The sequence below is a fragment of the Mobula hypostoma genome, chromosome 1, assembly GCF_963921235.1.
Source record: "Mobula hypostoma chromosome 1, sMobHyp1.1, whole genome shotgun sequence".
Taxonomy (NCBI): domain Eukaryota; kingdom Metazoa; phylum Chordata; class Chondrichthyes; order Myliobatiformes; family Myliobatidae; genus Mobula; species Mobula hypostoma.
Genome location: NC_086097.1, coordinates 229099433 through 229125499, shown reverse-complemented (window position 1 = coordinate 229125499; position 26067 = coordinate 229099433). Strand labels below are relative to the sequence as shown.

Genomic DNA, 26067 nt, shown 5'->3' with positions numbered 1-26067 from the left:
ACAAATCACGCAAAATGCTGGAGGAACTCAGCAGGCCTGGCAGCACCTATGGAAAAGAGTACAGTCGACGTTTAGGGCCAAGACCCTTCAGCAGATTTTCTCTTGTTTGTAACTACAGATCACAGCCATATGATAGGTAAAGTGCTGACTATTTTAAACAACTATTGGAATCGCAAAACAAACAGGTTAATGCTTTTGAAAATAATGTTACAGTCTCAGTAAGCAAGTTATTTAGTAGCTTTAAGACCAGTTCACTTGAGGATGCTTAAAAAGCTGTGTGAAGGCCTGAACAAAGAGCACACCAATCTCTTGCTGCATACAGAAATCCGGTTGCTTAGCAGAGGAAGAGTTCTCAACAGGGTGTTTGAGCTGAAAGGTGAATTGCAGGAACACTTTCAAAAAATATAGTATGTCGGATTTTGCTGAGTGCTTTGAAGATGACGAATGGCTGCAGAAACTAGCCTACTTAGTAGACATTTACTATCATATGAACCAGTTTGGAACAAGTCTCTACAAGGCCCTGGAAAAGTGTTTAGACTTCAAGTGACAAGATCCTTAGATTTAAAAGGAAACAGAATCTTTGGAAAAATCACGTTGCAAAAGGAAATCTTCAAATGTTTCCACTGCTGCTTGGGCTTGAGAGTGACGAAGAATATCAGAAAATCTTGAGTCTTATTGAAAACTGCCTGGAAGAACTGCAGAACAAAATTGAACAGTATTTTTCTTCCCTTTCAACACAAGTGTACGACTGGGTGAGGAAGCCTTTCTGTGAATCTTCTGCTCATCCTGAGAACTTGACTTTGAGAAAAGAGGATTTACTGACCTGCCCCTGGACAAGTTATGAATTTCTGTGAAGGAAGAGTATCCTACCATTCATTGGAAAGTAATGAACATTTTGCTGCAGTTTTCAACTTCTTACATGTGTGAGCAAGCTTTTTCTTGTTTAACAAGCATCAGGAAGAAGGATAGAAACCGTCTCATTTCAGTTGAAGGTGAAATCCGTGTGTGCTTATCTTATGTTTGACCCAGAATTGAGAAATTTTTTTATGTTTGCCTTGTGAGTTTTTACAATTTATGAAAGAGAAAGAAAGAAATTAATTTCAAGAAAGGTAAGCTAAAAATTCATTCTCTACTCAAACGAGCATTGACAATTATTTTTGCATTACTATATCTACAACTTACTGATCACGCTAACGTACATTGAGCTGTAGATATAATAATTTTTACGCAGGGGTTCCCTGAGATCTGGAAATTATTTCAAGGGTTCCTCCAGGGCAAAAAGGTTGAGAAAGGCTGGTCTAAATCCTTTTTGCACCAAGTCTCAAGGGGCTTCACATCCTTTCTAAAGTGTAGTGACAAAATTGGATTAATTCTCAAATTACAGCCAAAGCAGGCCAATGCAAGAATTAGCCAGATGGTGGTGAATCTGTGGAATTTGTTGCCACAGGACAAGTCATTGAGTATATTTAAGGCAGAGGTTGGTAGATCTTCGATTAGTCAGGGCATGAAGGGATATGGGCAGAAGGCAGGAGATTGGGGCTGAGGGGAGAAAATGGATCAGCCATGATGAAATGGTGAAGCAGACGCAATGGGCTAAATGGCCTAATTCTGCTCCTATACCTATCTTATGGTCTTCATGTTTATTGATTTAGCAAACTAAAACCTTCTTCCTTTATCAACCGAAAACATTTCATATTCAGATCGGTAGGTAATATGATGGCACTAAGATTCAATGTGAAGCATATCCAAGGACACTTCCCCATGTGCCAAAAAAGCTTGTTTGAAAATAAAACATGAAATTGCTTTCAGTGAGTAGTCACAGTAATATATTGAATCTCATCTGCAAGTAAAGTGCAAATCTATTTTTATTACATTTGGTGCTATAAAATCGACTTAAAATACATTTTAAGATCCTTGACAGCAGAGAAATGAGATTTAATCTGCGATACCATTTTACTTTTAATGGTTTGAGATGATAGAATCATCCCTTTGATGGCAGGAGAGGTGCTGAGGTAATGTTAATGTCTGTTGTGTAAGCCAATGCATTGATATTATGGAATAAATTCTGCAGAACTGGCTATTATTTGAAAGGAATGACAGTTCAATTTTATTTCCCTAAGTTTGGACGCCACATGTGGTGGTCATATTGTTCACTGATCGAGAAAAATGCATAGTCCTCCCACAGGAGGGCTAAATCCTACCTGGGGCGAAGTGGCAGCTCATGCTGCTTAAATATTGCTTCAAGTACTTCGCATCCTGGCTCTGAACATTGGGACAATTATTTAGGGTAGATTTTGAACGTCAAAGGGAAGTTTATCAATGTTATCTATCTGAAATTGCTTTGTATAAAATAAGACTGATTTTGAGTTTGGATTTTCAGAGTGAAAATTACAACGATGTAGTTTAATGCGCTGAATCATTCTAAACATAATTGAATAGTATGTTGATTGTGCTTAGCCATCGGCAACAAGTGCTTTCCCTTCTCATATTAATTAGTTGTTTCTAAACTTCTCCACTTGGTGGCACCTTTCCACAAATTGGCATACATTTTAAGTAGAGGAAACTATTGTAAAGACACAGTCAGAACAGCAGGGGGTGTCTTTACAACCTTGTAGTCCTATTTTTAGAACATTGTTTTTAATGTGACTTTCCAGTCTCCTGCAGAGCTAATTATGCTATTTTACAAAGAATTTGCATTGTCTAGTGACTTGTATTAGGATATGCTGTTTCTTTGCACCAAAACAGATTATTTTTCTGTTTTCTCCCCTCTACTTATCCTCCCCTGGAAGTAGTTAACAAATCATAGGGTCTTCAGTAGATAAGTTGCTCCAATTTACTAGTGTTCAAAAAGTTCAGCAGTATAGATTTGTTTTGCTTAGCATTAGTGTTTTTGGTAATGAACTCTCATAATAGTCTTAGGCTGAATAGACATTGGCAATGTCGTAGTCATTACCCACCCAATGTCATGACAAAATAATATTGGATCTTTCTTAATAGACCGAATATTCTGTTTATGAATCAAGATTGTTAACTGTATGGGATCTATCACTGAAAAATGGGTCAAATAAAAAAAAGACTAAAAAATAAACAGGATTTGGAAGGTGGAAAAGCAGAGATTTGCTGGTAAACCTTTTTGTAAGGTGTTTTATTTGCAATGTTATATTTCCCTCAACTGTGAACCAGAACAACTCTTGTGCTCTGTTGTTTACTGAGATCAGTGCAAGAATTATTCTCATTGTGAGAATATGCATATTGTTACTTGGGGCTAGCATTTTAGAACAAAAACTTACTTTTTTATTGCTTGATTTATCTCTGAAAATTAAAGAAACATGGAATGTATTGTGTATGCATAGAAATTTATTGCCGCAGAGTGATAAGTTCCATGACATATATCGATGATCATTTATGAGGAGGAAAAATTCATTTTCATATATTTTAAATACTCGTGAAAAGAAATGTTGCAACATTGGGTAGGAAATTAGAAACAAGCTGGTCTTAATTCTGGTGGCTGCAATTTTAGAATTATCAAAAGTACTTTTCAGCAACAAGATTTCCTCCCCACATCATAATTAAGTTTCTGAAATGATATTGCAATCAGCTGATTGAAAATTATATAAAGACCAAGCATTTGGAGGACACACTACAATCAACAGCACGCTGATGATGTGTCCTCGCATGGTGACGAAACGTTTGCAAATAAATTGCCAAGATCAGAGAACAACTCAACCCAACCCAACCAAAGTACCTTCAATAAAAGTTTTACATTTTGATGATGGAGCAAGAAAATGTTTTTATTCTATTTTCCTTCTTTTCTATAACCAAATAAGAGTGGTATGACCTTCGATTCATATTACCTTGAACAAGGTGCTGCACATGAGACTGCTTAACAAGATAAGAACCCATTGTATAACAGGAAGGACGCCGTTGTGGGTAGAAGATTGGCTGAACGATAGGAGGCAAAGAGTGAGAACAAAAGGAGCCTTTTCTGGTTGGCTGTCTGTGACTAGTGGTGTTCCACAGGGTTAGGTGTTGGACTGTTTCTTTTCATGTTATACTGTATGTTAGTCCTGCTGAAGGGTCTCGGCCCAAAACGTCGACTGTACTTTCTTTCCAAAGATGCTGCCTGGCCTGCTGAGTTCCTCCGGCATTTTGTGTGTGTTGCTCAGATTTCCAGCATCGGCAGATTTTCTCTTGTTTGTAATTGTTTGATGGAATTGATGGCTTTGTGGCCATATTTGCAGACAATATGAGTATAGCTGGAGGGGCAGGTAGCGTTGAGGAATCAGGGACTCTGCAGAAGGGCTCAGATTAGGAGAATGGGCAAAGAAGTGACACACTGGAATATAGTGTAGGGGAGTGCATGGTCATGTACTTTGGTATATGGAATAAAGAAATAGACTATTTTCTAAAAGATGTAGGTTCAAAAATTAGAGATATAAAGGGACCTAGGCATTCTTGAGCAGGGTAACTTGCAGGTTGAGTCGATTGTAAGGAAGGCATTTGCAATGTTAGCATTCATTTTGAGAGGACGAGGATACAAAAGCAAAGATGCAACACTGAGGTCAGACTTCACTTGAGGTATTGTGAGCAGTTGTCTAAGAAAAGATATGCTAGTGTTGGAAAGAGTCCAGCGGAGATCCACAAAAATGATTCTAGGAACGAAAGGGTTAATGTATGAAGATTGTTTGGTGGCTCTGGGCCTGGACTTGCTGGAGTTCAGAATAAGGGCGGGGGGATCTCATTGAGATCTATCGAACGTTGAAAGACCTTAGATACAGTGGATGTGTGGAGGATGTTTCCCATAGTAGGAGAGTCTAGGACCAGAGGGCACAGCCACAGAAGAGGACATCAAATTTAGAACAGAGATGAGGAGGAATTTCTTTATCCAGACAGTGGTGAGTCTGTAGAATCCATTGCTACAGATGGCTGTGGAGGCCAAGTCATTGGATATATTTAAAGCGGAGGTTGATAGGTTCTTGATTAGTCAGGGTGTCCTAGGTTACAGGGAGAAGGCAGGAGAATGGTTTTGAAAGGGATAGTAAATCAGCCATAATGAAATGATGAAGGAGACTTGATGGGCCTAGTGGCCTAATTCTGCTCCTATGTCATATGGTGTTACAAATAATGAATTTTAATGCATAAGATTGATTTATTCTGCACTCTGTGCTTTTAATTAGGAGTGCTGAGTTAGATTTTTCTCTTCACTGTATGGTGAACAATCTACCTTTTATCAAACATTTGCCCTTTATAGCTCTTCCCTGACTTTCACTCCATGAAATAAGAGCCATACCAGTTCTAGAAGAGCTGAATGATTAACGCTGCCAAATTATTGCCCAGGTTGCAAATCTAATCTTGCATGTATCTGTTCTATTTGCACAGTGCATCGTTAGCCATTCTGAATGAATTTTTTTTCATACCAACAGGCTTGCATATTGGTCAAGGTTGGAATTTCTATTTTCAGGGTTATTTATTGCCTGAAGTCTACACACAGCATAATTTTTGTTAATTTTAATGTATTTTTAGCATATTTTGAAGAATTATTTAATGGCAGCCAGGAGTAAGTAGCTTTCAAATCAGAGTCAGAAATTGTGGATTTGTTTCAGTCTTGGGACCTTCGTTCTCCTTCAGTCCTTGCATTATTTAGGTGTGTCAAGTTTTCAGAGATACCATCAATGTGCAAGATCCCATATTGTTATTTGAAGAAGTGGCCCCTTTGACATTGTAACACGTATTTATACTCTATAGTAGTTTTTGAACACTATCTAGCTATGTTCAGGGTTTTTGTGACTTCCTATGCACAAATTGGAAGCTGCATCTTGTGCATAAAAGCAATAACTAAAGTGCTTAAATGACAATAAATTGTTCTGGAACATTTTTAGGTCCTGAAATGCAAGCTGTAATAATGTTCTTAATCATCTTCAAAATGGGTTATACTCGTTCTATTGAAGGAAAACATTGGCTCTAATCTGATACTGTTTATTTGCATATCAACATTTGGATATAGGAAGATCAGACAAGAAACAAAATAAGTGAGATATTGACAGATAACTGAGTTGAGTGCCAGGCATCCTTTCCAGCTGATTGCACTTCCAGTGAAGCTTTCTATGTGAAATCACTGGCTTGGTGCAGTTGGTGGTTTGTGTGTTGCATGTGTAATTGCTAGATCTGTAGACACTGCAGGTACTTCATCAAAACAGAAACTACGATTCAAAGCTTCAAAGTATATTTATTATCAAAGTATGTATGAAGTATACAACCCTGAGATTTGTCTTCCCGCAGACAGCCACGAAACAAGTACCATGGAACTCGTTCACAGAAAACATCAAACACCCAGTGTGCAAAAGAGCAAATTGTGCAAATGGCAGGGAACGTGCAAATAACACGCAGGATATTTTTATTTTGTTGAGATACAGCGTGGCATAGACCCTTCCAGCCCTCCCAGCAAACCCGGTTGAAACCTCGCCTAATCACAGGACAATTTGCAATGGCCATTTAACCTGCCAACTGGTGGGAGGAAATTGGAACGCCCAGAGGAAATCCACGCATCCCACAGGGAGAACCTACAAACCCCACACAGATGGGAGTTGAACCCAGGTTGCTGGTACTGTAAAGTGTTGTGCTAACCACGTCGCTGCTGTGATGCCCCAAAAACATTGAATGTCAAACCGCAGAGTCCTTGAAGCAGTGAGGGAATGTTCCGTTCCGTTCAGTTTAGCGCCGTGTCATTCATTGACTGCAGGCCATGGAGCCAGTACGCCCAATGAAAATCACCCAAAATAGCAGTAAAAAAGAGAGTAACCTGAAACACACATAACATGAGCTGCAGAGTCCAAACCCCAAACAGCGCCATTATGCTGAAAACAGAAAATGCTGTAAATACTCTGTGGGCTGAGCAGTATCTGTGAAGAGAGAAACATAGTTCACGATGCCCTTTCATCAGAGCTGACGGAACCTGGAAATGCATACAAATAGATTTGTGTTTCAAGGAAAGTGTCTCACAATAGGTTGGATTTTTAAGTGGCATTGAACGGAGCTTTCACACTTTCTACCTCAATGCCCTGTGCCATCTGTATACCAGACGAGCCTTTCACTGTATCTTGGTACATATGATATTGAGAGAGGCTGGTGATTGTGCAAATGCTATCTGACCGACTGAGTATTTCCTGCATTTTCTGTTTAGACATAAGATTTCCAGCATCAGCATTACTTCGGTAAAGGAGACTTTTAGTAGATCATTGCGAAAGGATTGATGTTGCTGGACTGACCCTCGGTGCAATACTGTTTCTTAGAGTACGGATATTTATTTAGAGATACAGTGCAGGATGGGGCCTTCTGGCCTTTTGATCCCTGCCGTCCAGCAACCCCTGACTTACCACTAGCTTAATGACCAATTAACCTACTGACCGGTATTTGGACTGTGGGAGGAAACCAGAGAACCCAAAGAAGACCTACGCATGCCACAGGGAGGACGTACAGGCCCCTTGCGGAGGATGCTGGGACTGAACTCTGAACTCTTGACGCCCGAGCTGTAATAGCGCTGTGCTTACTGCTACACTCTAGTGGTGACAATTGGGAATGCAGAATCCATTTCTAGTATTACAGCAGAACATAGTATTGTTTTATTAATGTCATATGTACCAAGATACAGTGAAAAGCTCCTCTGGTATACAGTTCGTACAGTGCATTGAGGCAGAAAGTGTAAAAGCTACAGAGAAAGTGCACTGCAGGGAATCAATAAAGTGCAAGATCATAAGGAGGTAGATTGTGAGGTCGAGAGCATATCTTATACATGTGGTCCGTTAAAGAGTCTGAATACAGTGGGATAGAAGCTGTCCTTGAGCCCAGTGGTTCATGCAGGAAACTATTATTTCTAAAGCACCTGCAATTTATTTTGACTTTCATTTAATATTACAGCTTTGTATTTGAGATCTAAATTATTATTTCATGCTCTTAAGTATATTCATTGGGACCAGGTGACATCTGAGCAATGATGAAAAGGGTAGAGTTTCCCGTCAGGTGTCAACACTTTATACCCCTCATTTCCTGATGTGAAACTCGACCTCGAGTGGTTCAAGCTGTCAACACGAGAGAAGATAGAAGCCATAATGAAATAACTCTTCTCGCGAGTTAAAACTCTTTGGTAAAATGTGAAGGAACATTTATTAATTGCAGTTAATGCCGGGACTATATATGAAAGAGCTTATGTTTATTGCTTATTGTCACTCTTCAGTACGTGAATGTCAAGGAGGACATAATGGTTGTTACGTACTGCAGATCCCGTGCAGCATAAAAATGCAATAACTAAAAATATAAAAGCAATCCTATAAAGCACAGTGTGCAAGTAAATGTTTGAGTGTGCTGTATATACATAAGATTACCTTATAAGTACATAAAGTGATGCTAGGTATAGGAGTATCAGTGCATAAGATGTCCCTGACAGGAAATAACTAAGTGACAATGTGATTCTTGGCAAGAGGAACTCTTCTAGTTTGCAGAAGGGCATATGAAAACACAGTGACCGTCTCAGTGTGGGAATGAGATGAGCATAAACGTAAGTTGGGGGTGCGTGGGATGAAGGGTGCTGAGAGGCTGTGGAGAGAAGTGGCTGATGTATATGCAGTGGCAGGGTAGCTTCATGGGTGAATTTGTTGATCAGCCTAACGGTTTGTGGGAAGTAGCTGTTTTTGAGTCTGGTGGTCCTGGCGTTGATTATGCAGAATGAAGTTATTCCAAGCAGCAATAAAACTTCATGCTGTAACTTGGCACATGGATTGAAGTTGGCGATGCAAATATCGTTCTGTATAATGCAATAATAGTGATGCCAGTACTTGTTTATCTTACAACTTGGGGAATGTTTTGTATTTAAAACTATCATATTTGATAAATACAGCAAGTTATCTAAAAGTGTCATGTGAAATGTTTTTGACTCTGTTTCCCATTCAAACTAACTTGTAACCTTTTGCCATCAGTGTTCTAAGTCAAATCCTTAAGCATTCTTGTTTTCCTAATAATAGTCCAGTTTGTCCAATGAACCCAGTACTTTTCTAAAGGCATGTGTGTCTTTTGCATTGTGGTTACATTAATCATTAGGCACTATCATGGCTGTATTAGCCAGTAATTCCTATACTAACTGTACCTCATCTTAGAGCCTTGTTTGTAGATGTTTTTTGCTAAGATCATAAGACACAGCAGAACTAGGGCATTCCATCATGGCTGATTTATTATCCCTCTTGACCCCATTCTCTTGCCCTTGCCCCATAACCTTTGACTTCCTTACTAACTAAGAACCTATGAACCTCCATTTTAAATATACCCAATGACTTGGACTTCACAGACGACTGAGGCAATGAAATCCACAGGTTCACCACCATCTGGCTAAAGAAATTCCTCGTCATCTCTGTTCTAAAAGTACATCCTTATATCCCGAGGCTGTGCCAACATTTATGCCATATGTATCAAGTTCAAGTTTATTGTCATTCAACCGTATACATGTATACAGCCAAATAAAACAACGTTCCTCCAGACCAAGTTGCACCACATAATCACAAATAAATTAACAAACTTGGACTCACTTTACGCCGCACGCTGTCGGAGCAGTGCTGCCAGGATAATCAAGGACATGACCCACCCAGCCAACAGACTTTTCATCCCTCTTCCCTCCGGGAGAAGGCTCAGGAGCTTGAAGACTTGTACGGCCAGATTTGGGAACAGCTTCTTTCCAACTATGATAAGACTGCTGAACGGATCCTGACCTGGATCTGGGCCGTACCCTCCAAATATCCGGACCTGCCTCTTGGTTTTTTTGCACTACCTTACTTTCCATTTTTCTATTTTCTATTTATGATTTACAATTTAAATTTTTAATATTTACTATTTTTAATATTTGTAATCCAGGGAGCTTAAGTTGCATTTATGTCACAAGTTAAAAAGTAAACAGTATAACAGTACTGGTGCTTTGTAAGTGATGAGACCTGGGTGGTGGCAGAGAGTTGAGGAGTCTACCAGCCTGAGGGAGGAAGCTTTTTCCCATCCTAACAGCCCTTGTCTTAATGCTAAGGTACCTTCTGCCTGATGGTGGGATGGGGGGGGGGAAGTCAATGACATTGTGGGATGGACAGAAGAGAACCTTGACAATGCTAAGGGCTCTGCGTATGCAGCACTCCTGATAAATATCTCGGATGATTGTACTGGTGACCCGATGATCCTCTTCTCAGTCCTTGCAATCCTTTGTAGGTCCTTGTAATTCCTGTTCCAGACAGTGATGCAGCTGGTCAGGACATTTTCAATGGTGCTCCTGTAAAAATGAGTTAGACTGAGGTTGTGTAGGGGGAGCCTTGCTCAGCTTAATATCCTCAGATGCTACAGTGCTTTATTGACTAAAGAGGTGGTGGTGATGGACCAGATGAGATGGTCAATAATGTGCACTCCCAGAAACTTGGTTTTCCTAACACTCTCCACAGAAGAATCATTTATATACAGTGAGGGGCGTTTACCTCTGCCTTCCTAAAGTCCACCGATCATCTCTTTGATCACGTACACATTGAGTCTCAAGTTGTTGTGTTCTCATCGTTCTATAAGCCACTCTACCTCCTCTCTGTATGCTATCTTGTCATCATTGTTGGTGAGGCCAACTACTGTTGTGTCGTCAGCAAACTTGATTTATTTTGAACTGGATCTAGCAGTACATTCGTGCATCAGCAGTGGGCTGAGCACACAGCCCTGGGGTGGGGTAGGGTGGGGGGAGGGTGCTTCAGTGCTCAGTGTGATGGAGCTAGATATGTTCCTGCCAACATGTACTGCCTGTGATCTTTCTGTCAAAAAGTCCAGGATCCATTTACAGAGAGAGGTGCTGAGACCCAACAAAGGCAATTTTTAATTATGGACAAATAAATCTTTCAATAAAGAAATACAAAGACACAACTTTCCTTCTTATTACAAAGGAGCTGTCATTGATGCAGGTACTACGTCAACCTCATGAGGAGTTTACCTTCAGAAGTTGGTTGCTTATTAAAATAACATTTTAAACATTTAGACAAAAGCTCTTTCAAGACAATCTTTTGTCCATTGCAAAGGACTCTCCCAAAGAGGGTACGTGCATCTTAGAAACCATTCCATGGCTTGAGAACCAGAGTGATTCAGGCACAGCATACTCCCATTTCCAAACAGTGTGGATATTAGAAACAATATCTTTGAAACTCTCTGGTAACCATATGTTGATCTGATGGATTATATATTTCAGACTGCAACCCCAAGGTAGCATAAAATTGACAAGCTAGGAAACAACGATGAATAGCTGAATTGCAATGTTTCCCCTTTAGCTTAAATGAGCTGTTGCAAAGTCATAAAATACTTGAAGTATCTCAAATTTCAGTTGTTCTTAGTAACGTTATGCAATATTCATTGTGAATATTGATAGTTTTCTATTAACGGTAGGTCATCTGTTCTAAGATGAAGTGAAGATTTACTAAAGAAATTTGGACATAGTGCTTTATTCTTGCTTCATCTTTAAAATCAGAACTCCGTTGTAAAATTGGTACACACAAAAATTCTAGTTATTCGACACTGACCCTCAGAGTTGTTCAGCAATAAAGAAACTACCTACAGGAATTAGAACAACCTCTCTACTGCACTTGAGGAGCCTGAGAGACATACTAGTGTTGACAGTGGTGTTATGTATTTAATATTTTGGTCATATTTGAGTAATATTGTAAATATATTGCTGAGTAAGTATTCTTTTGTTTAAATAATTCATTATGGGCAGCAAGGTAGTGTAGTGGTTACCTCAACGCTTAACAGTATCAGCAGCCTGAGTTCAATTCCCGTCACGGCCTGTAGGGCATTTATAAGTTCTTCCCATTACCACGTGGGTTTCCTCCAGGTGCTCCTGTTTCCTCCTACATTCCAAAGATGAACTGGTTGGTATGTTAATTGGTCATTGTAAATTGTCCCGTGATTAGGCCAGGATTAAATTGGGGGATTACTGGGTAATGCAGCTTGAAGGGCCGGAAGGACCTACTCCATGCTGTATGCCAATAAATAAATAAATAAAATATGTAAAAGTACTTAAGTGATGTACGTCATGACGCTACCATGTAATACCTGCATGCCTTGCTTAAAGTAAAAACGAGGTACACGAGTTATCCCTGGCTCTCCCATATTTGTATTTTGATTAGTTTTGGAGTTTACAAGCTATAACAGTGGCAGTGAGATACTTTTAAAATGAACCTGAGATGACCGATGGAGTTTAAAAAAATTCAGCGAAGCGGTCAGGCAAAAAAAAAGCAGTGTAGCATATTTCTTCAGAAAAGGAGGCCGAGACGATCGAGTTAAAAAATAAAGGCAGAAAACAGAATAGTTCATGAGTTTATAAGCAGTGAATATTGGGTGAAAATAATCATTAAAAAAAGAGCAGAAATGGCTGGCTACTTCAGAATGACTGACATGTTTGATTGCACAAGAGATAACTGGATTGTGTACGCTGAGCAGATTGAGCAGTGTTTTAAAGCAAATGGAATAGCCAATAAGAAACAAGTACTAATTTTGCTGAGTGCATTAAATTTAAAGGCATACAGTTTGCTTAGAAGACTAACTGCTCATGCCAAACCAGCTGAAATGAGTTTTGCTGATATTGTGAAAGTAATACATCTTAAGTGCAGAATGCTTTAGGTTTCATATGCAGAATCAAAAGGAACGGGAGTACATTTCAGTGTATATGGCTGAATTGAAGAAATTGACCATTGTCAATTCAGTAACAGGCTTAATGATGCACTGAGAGATGGTTTAGTTTGTGGAATCTTACAAGAAAGCATTCAAAAATGCTCCTAACTGAAGCACAACTCACATTTAGAAGAACGGTTGAAATTGCTGCATCAATGGAAACAGCAGACAGAGACTTAATGGAGTTGCAGTCAGGAATGAAAGTGAGCAGGAATGAAATTGCAACGTCTAAACAGAAACCTGCCTGGTTAATTGTGACACCGTTGTGCCGGGAGCTTACATACACTAGACCGATGTAGGTTTCAAAGTGAAACTTGCAGAAAATGCAGAGTAGGACACGTGCAAAGAGTATATTGGGCAGACAAAACAAATGGACTGATAGTGAAGAGATAAAGATAAAAAGTCAAATACAGTTTCAAAAAGAGCACCAATCTGCATGTTGTTAATGAAAAATCTGATAATAATGAGAGTGGGGCAGGACTGGGTGCCCTTGAGATTTACAATGTAAAAAATAACAATAGACAAGCAACACACATCAAAGTTGCTGGTGAACGCAGCAGGCCAGGCAGCATCTGTAGGAAGAGGTGCAGTCGACGTTTCAGGCCGAGACCTTCGTCAGGACAAGCAACGTGGCTTGTAGCAGAAGTGAATTGCAAATTAATTAACGTGGAATTGGACACAGGCTCGGCTGTTTCAGTCATTCCACAAAATGAGTTTGAATGACATTTCAAAGATACTGAACTGGAGCTTGCAGATATCCAACTAAGAACTTATACTGGAGAAAAGATAACTCCTGTGGGGATAACATTTGTAACAGTGAAATTCAACAACCATCAGGCCACATTAAGCTTGTATGTGGGAAAAAACGGGAGGGCCAGACAACTACAACTTAATTGATGATCCATCCACCAGCATGCCACATCCCCTGCAAGAGAGTCAGCTGAAAGTGAATTAAGAAAGATACTGGATGATGCCACAACAGTGTTCAAGGATGGCCCTGGAATATTCAAACATATCAAGGGTCAAATAGTGTTAAATGAAAGTGTCACACCCACGTCTGGCAAAACCTGTCTGATGCCTTATACCATCCATGATAAAGTAGCCAGTGAGCTAGTTCACATGGAGGTTGAAGGAATTCTTTCCAAGGTTAAGTGGAGCCCACGGGCAAAGCCAGTGGGCTCAGTAGCTGAGAAGAATGGGTCTGTCAGGATCTGTGATGATCTTAAGGTCACCATCAATCCAGTACTGAAAGTAAATATCCTCTGCCCAGGATAGAGGATATCTTTGCAAAACTATCTGGAAGAAAACACTTCAGCAAAGTGGACTTAGCTGAGGCCTACTCATAGATAGAGATGGAAGAAGAGTCCAAAGTGTTTCTCACCATAAGCACTCACAAAGGGCTTTATCAAATCCGGAGGGAAGGCCCCAAAATCCCCGGCTTTGCCTGCTGCTGGTGACCGAGGCTGGGATCGAAGCATTCGGCATAGAAGGTGCACGGTACTCGGTGTTGGAGGGCTGATCGGAGCTCAAAGTTTTCGGATGACTCAGAGTTGGACTGTGGTCAGGCATGGCGGGGAGAGTTTTCTTCCTTCTCCCGTCTGCGTGAGATGTGGGACTTTCGAGAGACTTTGAACTTTTTTACTGTGCTCACGGTATGTTCTTCATCAAGTTATGGTATCGTTGCACTGTTGTAACTATATGTTATAATTTATGTGGCTTTTGTTAGTTTTTCAGTCTTGGTCTGTCCTGTGTTTCTGTGATATCACATCAGAGGAACATTATATCATTTCTTAATGCATGTATTACTAAATGACAATAAAAGAGGACTGCGTGTCCTCATAATCTAATAATCTAATCAGTATAATACACTTATTTTTTGGAGTAGCATCTGACATTAATACTCTGGCAGAAAACTATGGACCAGGTGCTGCAAGACTGCCCAGGCACTCAGTGTTACCTGTATCGAAGTTCAAAGTACGATTCATTCACACTACATACATGCCACCACATACAACTCTGAGATTCTTCTTCCTGCGGGCATACTTAGCAAATCTATAGAATAGTAATTGTAAACAGAATCAATGAACAACAGACTGCGCAAATGCAAATAAATAGCAATAACTAATGGGTATGAAATAACATGAAAGGAAAAAGCATGACATAGCAAGATAAAGAGTCCTTAAAGTGAGTCCATCGCTTGTAGGAACACCAGAAACAGAAAGAATGTAGTTAACAACAGGAATTCTGCAGATGCTGGAAATTCAAGCAACATACATCAAAGTTGCTGGTGAACGCAGCAGGCCAAGCAGCATCTATAGGAAGAGGCGCAGTCGAAGTTTCAGGCCGAGACCCTTCGTCATGTAGTTATCCCCTTTTGTTCAAGAGCATGTTCTTGAACCTGGTGGTGTAAGTCCTGAGGCTCTTGTACTTTCTACCTGATGGTATCAGCAAGAAAAGAGCATAGCTTGGGTGGTGAGGATCTTTGATGGTGGATGCTGCTTTTCTATGGCAATGTTTCATTTAGATGTGTTCAGTGTTTGGGAGGGTTTTACCCGTGATGTGCTGGGCTGAATCCACTACCTTTTGTAGGATTTTCCGCTCAATGCAGCCAGTCAGCACGCTTTCCCCACACATCTATAGAAGTTTGCCAAAGTTTTTGATGACATGCTGAACATCCACAAATTCCTGAGGAAGTAGAGGTGCTGTCGTGTTTTCTTTGCAATTATATTTATATGATAGGTCCAGAACAGGTCCTCTGAGGTAGTGACACCCATGAATTTAAAGTTACTGACACTCTCCACCTCTGATCTTCCGATGAATACTGGCAAATGGACCTCTGGTTTCCTTCTCCTGAAGTGCAGAATCAGTTCTTTGGTTTTATTGACAATGAGTGAGAGAGTGACATCATTGTTACTGGTAATGATGACAAGGAATATCTCCAAAATCTCAAGGCAATGTTAAAAAGATTAGAAGATTCTGGGCTCAGAGAACGATTCAACAAGTATGAATTCTTTAAAGCAACTATCACTTACTGTGGTCTTACCATTGACACACAAGCATTACACAAGTGTGCTGCGAAAATTCAAGCAGTGGTGGATGGCCCAAGGCCAAAGGACGTATCACAGTTATGGTGCGTTTTAGGTTTTGTCAATTACTGTAACAAGTTCCCGCCAAACTTGGCTACTATGCTCTTCATCTTGAATGCTTTGCTACAGATTGGGAAGAAATGGCAGTGGACAAAGTGGTGTGAAGTGGCTTTCCAAAAGATAAAGGAAACAGTGATCTCAGGCACTGTACTCACACATTATGATCCACCTCATCCAGTGAAGCTTGCCATGCACTATTTGGGGTACCAACACGTCCAGAAGAAAGGTGTCTGGAGCTGTCAGAACAACTTCCTGCAGTTCCAGACTCAACGCCTACAAAAACATGGAGAAGGCCTCAGAGTCTGTGATTGTTTCAAAGCCACAAGTCTCTCCTGCCTAGCAGGGTGATCCTCCCCCATCCCACATACCCCTCAGGAAAGACGCTATTCCACAAGTGTAAGACATTCTACACAGCAGTTTAACCTTTAGACCGAATGGGGCAATTTAAAATTTACTTTGCTGTGGATGTCCAGATAGTAATTGTATTTTATAGTATACTGCATGTGTGGTGTATTAAGTTGAGATGTATTCTATATTGAGTTGGGGTTTATAGCTAAGCAGGGAGGAGTGTTGTGTGTTTAATATTTAAGTATTATTTGAGTAATATTGTAAATATGTTTTTGATTAACCATTCATTGTTTAAATAAATTCATCATAGGTGATATGTAAAAGTAAGTAAATGGCGGATATTATGATATGAAGTTAGACTCACAATCTTGTTTTCCTTTCAATTAATTTTGATGTCTTGGAGCTTACAAAACATAACAGAGTGATTGTCATTTCAGCTTTTAGTCACTGTTTAATTTGCACAATTTTCTTTGAAGAGGTTCTGTCGTGAATCTGATCATGCATCTTGATACTAAATAACTTGAACATAAAATAACCTGAACATAAAATAACCAAGCAAGCCCAGAGTAGTGGCTTGGTACATTTTAAAAGTCGCAATGCAACTCATTACCATCATAATATAGTCTTTATTCAGATATGTCAAATCTTCAAATTTAATAAAGCATAGAAAATGGAAAGTATGCTTGACTTCAGTGGATCTAAAGTTCCAAGAATTAATCCTCTCAACCCCAGTCTCATGCCTTCTCCCTACAACCTTTGAAGCCCTTACTAAGCAAGAACTTATCAACCTCTTCCTTAAATATTTCCAGTGATTCAGTCTCCACTGCTGTCTATGGCAATGAATTCCACAGATTCACCACCTGCTGGCTAAAGAAATTCATCCTCACCCCTGTTCTAAAGAGACGTCCCTCTGTTCTGAGACATTATTGTAAACATCCTCTCAATGTCCATTCTATCTAGGCCTTTCAATTCAATAGGTTTCAATGACATTTTACCCTCATTCTTCTATACTCCAGTGAGTCCAGGCCCAGAGCTCCTCATATGTCCATTCCTGGGGCTGTTCTTGTGAATCTCCTCCAGACCATCTCGGATACCAGCACAGCCTTTCTTATATAAGGGGCCCAAAACTGCTCACAATACTCCAAGTGCTTTGGTATAAACAATGCCTTATAAAGGCTCAGCATTACTTCCTTGCTTTTATATTCTAGTCATAGAGTCATACAAAAGTACAGCACAGAAACAGGCCCTTTAGCCCATCTAGTCCATGCTAAACCATTTAAATTGCCTCTAGGTTTGAATCTTGTCCTCAACTAGAACGTAAAAATATGGGGAAAAACTAGAAATTGGGGCAAAAAAGAGTAGATGCATTGAATGTACTTGACTTCATATGGAAACACGCTTAATAAAATTAATACATTTTTGGCTTATTTTGAACCACCTTTTGAAAGTTATGAACAGTCTTTCTTTACAATAAAGAAAGATTGTATTCTATATATAATATTTTAAGGAAAAGAAGCAGAATCTGCAATAATTAATCTGCTTCTAGATTTGAGGACACATTAGAACATAGAATAGTACAGCACAGTACAGGCCCTTCGGCCCACATTGTTGTGCCGACCCTCAAACCCTGCCTCCCATATAACCCCCCACCTTAAATTCCTCCATATACCATTATGTGAGGTTTTGCTCAAAGCAACTGTAAAAGCTAGAAAATATTGAAGTTTTTTAAACATAATAAAAATGTTGACTCTCAGAACTCTTGTTAAGCCCTATTTAGAATTTCAGCACCTGTCTCTGTTTTTTTTTCATTTCTATGCCACTTCCAGTAGTGTAGATTTATAGAAGAATATGGAAAATTCATTAAGCAACTGTTAAATTACTAATTTTGTTCTGATGAGATAGTATTTCAGTTCCCAACCTGATTCCTAGCTACAGACAAAGCATCATTGAAATGAGTGCCTGAACCTTATTCAATCCCATTCAACATTCCCTGTATATTTTTTCACAGCTGCACAGACCAACAGTTACTCTGAGCAGGAAGTTTTTGGAAGCCTGAAAACTGAATGGTACTTTGGTAAAACATTATGTAGGAGAAAATTCCTGCCGTGCAGAAACTTAGGCTACGTGCACGGGAGCATTTCAGTTACTGTGCAACTACGTGCCCACACAGCTTAGAGGGAACAATGGTCGTCTCCTTTTTCAGAATAATCCCAGAGTAGTGAAGTCTGATCTTTTTTTAATACAGAAAGGGCTTGGACATTGCTTCCAATCAACTTATGAATTTTGCTACAACCTCCTTATTAGAGAAAAATGGAAACTCATATATGGGTTATCTATGCCATGCAGAGTCTGAAAGTGTACTTGAACATCGAGGACTACAATTAAGTTCAATTCCATTGTTGTCGGATACACTGCATACTATAAGTCTCAAATAATGCAGGACAATTGAAATGTGTACTTAAATTAGTTATGCAGAAGTTGCAGATATTAAATGATGCCTATTAGCTGATGCTAAAGCAATGGTCTCTCTAAACTAAAACTTTGCCAAGAATTTTTAATGCAATATTTTCCAAGTTAATTTGTCATCAGTGTGTATACAATTAGTTGAGAAAGTGCTCCTGATTCCTTACATCAGATTTTGTCTTGAAGACTTTTCACGTTTTGCTATTACAAATAAAATGTCTTTTCCGTGTTAATTGTTTTATAGTCATAGGTTTTATGCAATGATCTGCAAATACCTTCTATTCTTCCTTATACATCATTGAAGAAAACCAATAATTCTTCCAGGTACTAGATATTTCTGTCTGTTACAAACTTGGAATTTTTCTGTAATTATTCATGTGGCAAACATAACAATAACTAATAAGTTGTTTTATTGCTGACACCCAGAATTATGTACCCTGTTTGGATCATAGATGTAAATGTTGGATTTTCTGAAAATAATTGTTAAAATTACTTGATTAGATAAAGCGTTGTCAAGTTTGATGTGAATGAACAGGTTGCATTAGGGTAGAATGTTCTGAAATGAATACGCTTTTAAAGCTGTCTTTTTCATGCCTTTTAGGTGTCCGCACAGAATGTAAAGTCTTTTGCCTCATTATTGAGGCACTCCCCTCTGATGCAGATGGGCCCTGCCAAAGATAAAGTCGTCCTTGGTAATATCTTCCATGTAGTGGGTGATGATCTTTACATTGACTTCGGTGGCAAGTTTCACTGTGTATGCAGAAGACCAACAGTAGATGGAGAGTAAGTAGTTCAGTGCCAACCAAGAAGTGAGTGTGATGTGTTATGTGTGACTATAAATACTAAATTATCTTCTATTAGAGAAAAATATTTAAAAAATTCAGATTCAGTTATCTATTATACCATATGTATATCAAAATACATCATTTGTATTAACAACCATTGACCATAAAACCAAAAGATATAGGGGCAGAATTCGGCCATTTGTCTGCTCCGCTGTTTCGTCATGACTGATCCAATTTTCCCCTCAACCCAAATCTCCTGCCTTCTCCCCGTATCCCTTCATACCCTGACCAATCGAGCACCTGTCAACCTCTGCCTTATATATATATATATATATATATATCTATATATATATATATATATCTATATATATACATAAAGACTTGGCCTCTAAGGGTGCCTGTGGCAAAGAATTCCACAGATTCAATACTCTCTGGCTAAAGAACTTACTCCTTATTCCGGTTCTAAAAGGATGCTCCTCTATCCTGAGGCTGTGTCCACTGGTCTTACACTTACCCTCCACATGTACCTCGCCGCATCCATTCAATCAAGGCCTTTCACCATTCAATAGGTTTCAATGAGGTATCCCGTATTTTTCTGAATTCCTGCGAATATAGGGCCAAAAACCATCAAACACTCTTCTTATAACAAGCCATTCAATCCTGGAGTCATTTTACTGAACCTCCTTTGAACCCTCTCCAATTTCAGCACATCCTTACTAAGGCAAGAAGTCCAAAACTCCAAGTGAGGTCTCATCAGTGTTTTATAAAGTCACAACATTACATCCTTGCATTTGTATTCTAGTCCTCTTGAAATGAACAGACTCAACCTGCAAATTAACCTTGAGGGGTCCTGCACAAGGACTCCCAAGTCCCTTTGCATCTCAGTATTTTGTATTTTCTCTCCATTTAGAAAATAGTCAACCCTTTCATTTCTTCTACCAAAGTGCATGACCATACACTTCTCTACACTATATTCCAGCTGCCATTTCTTTGCCCATGCTCCTAATCTGTCTAAGTCCTTCTGTATCCTCAATGTACCTAAAATGCTGTAGCACTATGCACATATAAGAACCACATATAATAAGGATATATTTGGGGCAGCCTGCAAGTGTTGTCACACATTCTGGTGCCAACATAACATGCCCTTTGTTGTTATGTTTATTGTTGGTGAAAGACACTACTTAGGCCTACATCAATGCATATTTTCCTTTATTTGTATAAGATGAGAAAATGTAACTAAAAGGTAATAAAGTTTAAATTGATGTATGTTTTTTCTTAATTGGAATTGAATGGCTTCACATCTGCAGTTGTCATGTTGAAAGTTTTTCATGTTCTTTACATAGGAATCATAGACTACAATTGCTCAGTTCTTGGTTCTCTCAAACATAGTGTTAATATGATGCTAATAATTAGACACAAACTTTCAGCCTTCAGGTTGGACACTAAATAAAACAAAGACAACTGCATTTCTGGCTCTTCCATTTGCATTCTGTTTAGTTGGAAAATTAAGAATAAAAGAAGTCTATGATTAAAACAGTGCATCAGCATAGCCCAACAGCAGTATCAGGATTCAATTATTATTTGGAATTTGTGTGACAAGATTTAGCATGAGACATTGTACTGGTAAATGAGATTAGTATAGTTAGGTACTTGATGGTTGACATGGACAACATAGGCCTAAAGGTTTGTTTTAGTTCTGTATTCTATAACGTTGTGTTAGTATATAACAGACATTATTTAACTTCTGGTAAATCAATGTGTAAATATGGATGGAGTTTATTGTATAAAATAATTACAATGACATTAAACTGTATTGTTTGGGTGTACTTTAGCAGATATGCTGTATGTCCTCTCAAGAAAACATGCAGGTAGTAGAAGTTGCACTTGCTCTTTCCAATATTATATAAGGTGTTCCATCACCATGTTTTTCCTTTGCTAACTTTATTTGTTGTATTCTGGAACATCACAAAAACTACACTGGAGTATTACACTGTTCAGCAATGTACAGGATTTATCTTGTACTATCCCTTATTTCAATTTCTCCATTCCAGTTTTGGCCAAATGTCAGTCCTGAATGAGCCCTAACCAGGCAGATTATCACTGTGGTGTATTGGTTTACATCATACATCTCAATAAGGCTAAGCAGGCCAGCCGCCTGTATCTTTTCTCATTGTCCCTCCCACTGGTGCTATCTTCAATTCATTTAACTTTTCTATGTTCAATGACAGACAGGGTGCATCAAGCTATGACTTCTTGACTGTTTTTATATACTGTATGAATTGTCTCAATATAATGCTGCACGTATGCTGGCAACATCAAGTTGCCTGTCTCCCTTTTAATCCCTCTATTGGCTCAGGAATGTCAAAGCGGTTGTCAGATTTGGATGAACCAAATTTCTTCCAAGTTATCCTTAAGCCCAATCTTCAGCTCTACCGCAAATTCCCTCTACATGCCACTGATTCTCCCCCTGTCTCCAGCAGAATCAGACTGTAGACTTCAGCCGTTTCATTCCCAAGGTGAGTTTCACACATACCAGTGTAAAGCATTGTTATAAACATTTGCAGTTTTACCTGTGATGATCATCTTTACTTTGTGTCAGCTTCAGACTAGCTGCTCCACTGATGTTCTGACCAATCTCCTACTTTGAAGTTTTTTTTCACCAACTTAAATGCATCTCTTAAGAAAATATATTTCTTTTAATGTTGGAGTTAGTACTTAAGAAACTGCAGAAAATACATTTATTTAATGAACTGCAGAATAATCCATGCACTGACCAGATCCAGAGTGTTGGACCAGATCATTCTGCTCCTGTTGTCTTGTTGCACATACCCCTGCCCACACTTTTTCCTTTCAAATTTGCCAAGGCAGACAACTAAGCATCATTAAATTCATTTTAACTGATACACTTACTTAATCCCTTGTATGCTTACTACCATATGAAAATGACAAACTAGAAAACACAGAAAATAAAACATAGAATTGTATGGCACACTACAGGTGTCTCAGCCCACAATGTTGTGCTGAACTTTTAATTCACTCTAAGATGAATCTAATGCTTCCCTGTCAAATAGCTCCTCATTTTTCTTTCATCCATGTACCTATCTAGGAGGGTTTTTTAATGCCCCCAATGTATCTGCCTCCATCACCACTCCAGCATCTATCATTTAAAAAAAACTACCTCTGATACACCCTCTATTTTCTTCCAGTCACCTTAAAATTATTTTCTTTTGTGTTAGCTACTTATGTCATGGGGAAAAGGCACTGGCTGTTCACCCTATCTATGCCTCTCATCATTTTATACACCTCTATCAAGTCACCTCTCATCCTCCTTCACTCCAAAGAGGAAAGTCCTAGACCTGTCAACTTTTCCTCATAAAACACACTCTCCGATCCAGGCAGGGTCTTGGTAAATCTCCTCACATCCCTCCTATAATGAGACGATCAGAACTGAACACAATATTCCAAGTGTGGTCTAACCAGAGTTTTATAGAGCTGCAACATTACCTGGCGGCTCTTGAACTCAATCCCCCAACTAATGAAGGCCAACACACCATACACATTCTTAACCGCCTGAACAACTTGAACAGCAACTTTGAGGGATCAGTTGACATGGACACCAAGATCCCTCTATTTGACGTTTTAAAGATTATCACTTCACACTTTTCCGGATTGAAGTGCATCTGTCATGAAAGCAGGATTTTCCGTCTCATGGCCATTTCGCTTAAGTTTTACAGCTTCATATTCATCATCATTATTGTAACCTAGTTGGAGAAATATTTATCTTAAAATGTGTGCACTACTCATGGAATAGAATTCTATGGAATTTTTCCATGAATCCTCATAACTTTAGGAGTCACAAATAATGAGATCAGTGCCCTGTGTTTTTTTTTAAATTCATTTGTAAGATGTGGATGTGGCTGGTAAGCCATAATTTATTACTCATCCCTAATAACTTTTGGGTGGGTGGGTAGTGGTGAACCACTGCTTGAACTATCTTCTGGTTGATAGAACACCCACTGTGTTGGGGCAAAGCTGTTGGAATAGTCTTGATGGCGGGTAGTGTTACATTAGTTTATTATTGTCACAAATACTGAGATACAGTTTTATTTTGTGTGCAGAGAGTGATCTTGCCACAGGTAATTCCATTGAGATTGAATGAGGAAACTAACACGGAATATAATGTTACAGTTACAGTTACAGTACAGAGAAGATGCATTGCAACAGACAAAGTGCAAGGACTGTGATAAGATAGATTGGGAGATCAAGATTTCATCTTGTAGTGTATGAGACATAGGTACAGGAGTCTGATAACAGTGGGATAAGATCTGTCCATGAGTCTGGTGAATCTTGCGTTTAAGCTTTTGTATCACCTGCCCAGTGGGAGAGAGAATGACCAGGATGGCAGAGGTCCTTGATTATGTTAGCTGCTTTCCTAATGTAATGGAACTGTAGATGGAGTCATTCGGGGGGGGAGGGGCGCGCTGGTTTATTTACTTATTTTTGTAAGACGTTGATGAGGCCTAATTTGGAGCATTGTGTGCAGTTTTGGTCACTGACCTACTGGAAAGATGTAAGTAAGGTTGAAAGAGTACAGAGAAAATTTACAAGGATGTTACTGGGCCTGGAAGACCTGATTTATAAGGAAAGATTGAATGGGTTGGGACTTCATTCCTTGGAAGATTGAGAGGAGATTTGATAGAGGTATACAAAATTATGAGGGGTATAGACAGGCTTTTTCCACTGAGGTTGTATGGGACTACAACTTGAAGTCATGGGTTATGGGTGAAAGGTGAAAAGTTATCGAGGAACATGAGGGGAAACTTTTTCACTCAGAGGGTCATGAGAATGTGGAACAAGCTGCCAGTGTAAATGGTGCATGCGAGTTTGATTTCAGCATTTAAGAGGAGTTGAGATAGCTACATGGACAGTAAGAATATGGTGGGCTATGGTCCTGGTGCAGGTAATGAGAGTAGGCAGTTTGAATGGCTCGGCACAGGCTAGATGGGCTGTTTCTGTGCTGTATTTTTCTATGACTGTGGATTGCATGCTGGACTGCACTGTGCTCACCATAAGACCATAAGATATAGGAGCAGAAGTAGGCCATTTGGCCCATTGAGTCTGCTCCGCCATTCAGTCATGGGCTGATCCAATTCTTCCAGTCATCCCCACTCCCCTGCCTTCTCCCCATACCTTTTGATGCCCTGGCTAATGAAGAACATATCTATCTCTATCTATGTTCACAACTCTGCAATTTCTGCAATTAATTTATAGAAGGTGCAAACCACAGCAGTTTGTTTTTATAAGTTGATTGGCATTATCCTCTCACCTGGCTACACCAAAACAACTTCAAAGTTCTCATGTTCAGGTTTAAAGACAATTTCACATGTATCATTGTCTTTCTTAGAAATGATGAACAATAACATGTCCTGTAACCTAAATATAGGCATCCATTAGTCTTGCGAGACCATGGATCTGCACCTGGAAAGTCTTCACTCTCCAGGGTGCAGGCCTGGGCAAGGTTGTATGGAAGACCAGCAGTTGCCCATGCTGCAAGTCTCCCCTCTCCATGACACCAATGTTGTCCAAGGGAAGGGCATTAGGGCCCATACAGCTCGGCACCAGTGTCGTCGCAGAGCAATGTGTGATTAAGTGCCTTGCTCAAGGACGCAACATGTTCCCTCGGCTGAGGCTTGAACTCAGGACCTTCAGGTGGCTAGTCCAATGCCTTAACCACTTGGCCATGTGCCCACTAACCTAAATAAGATTTAATGTATTTGCATATGTCTTTCCACTATGAGGTCTTTAACAGAGAATTACATTATAAAATTAAAACACCTGCTGAATATTAAAAATTTCAGCTCCCAAGTGGCAAATAAACTAGGTGAAAAATGTTATAAAAATAAGCAATTGTGTGAATTAATTGTCTAGATTTCAGAATTAGGATGTTTAAATCAAAAAGGCAAAATCCAGAATCAAATATTTTCAAGTTCCTTACAATAGTTTCCTCCATATTACATAACAAAACTCTCTTGGCTGTATCATAACAAATGCCAAACCCTTCTAATCCATCATCACTCACCTGGCTGCCCAAAACCTTCAGATTCCTCATGTTCAGCTTTTGCTCTGTGGTGGCCAGTGCTATCATGTTTGCTGTTGTGTGCTGGGGCAGCAGGCTGAGGGTAGCAGACACCAACAGAATCAACAAACTCATTTGTAAGGCCAGTGATGTTGTGGGGATGGAACTGGACTCTCTGACGGTGGTGTCTGAAAGGAGGATGCTGTCCAAGTTGCATGCCATCTTGGACAATGTCTCCCATCCACTACATAATGTACTGGGTGGGCACAGGAGTACATTCAGCCAGAGACTCATTCCACTGAGATGCAACACAGAGCGTCATAGGAAGTCATTCCTGCCTGTGGCCATCAAACTTTACAACTCCTCCCTTGGAAGGTCAGACACCCTGAACCAATAGGCTGGTCCTGGACTTATTTCATAATTTACATATTACTATTTAACTATTTATGGTTCTATTACTATTTATTATTTATGGTGCAACTGTAACGAAAACCAATTTCCCCCTGGATCAATAAAGTATGACTATGACTAT

The 26067-nt window shown here is 39.4% G+C and overlaps 1 protein-coding gene across 2 annotated transcripts in view; it reads left to right on the top strand.

The window, feature by feature from the left end:
* The window catches only part of tpd52 (tumor protein D52), a 213670-nt gene that overhangs the window by 114737 nt on the left and 72866 nt on the right, over nt 1-26067 (top strand). For both annotated transcript variants that reach the window (XM_063065563.1, XM_063065552.1), the window contains one exon: nt 19276-19457. In XM_063065563.1, the coding sequence (XP_062921633.1) occupies nt 19276-19457 (182 nt within the window). The remainder of the gene's footprint in view (nt 1-19275; nt 19458-26067) is intronic.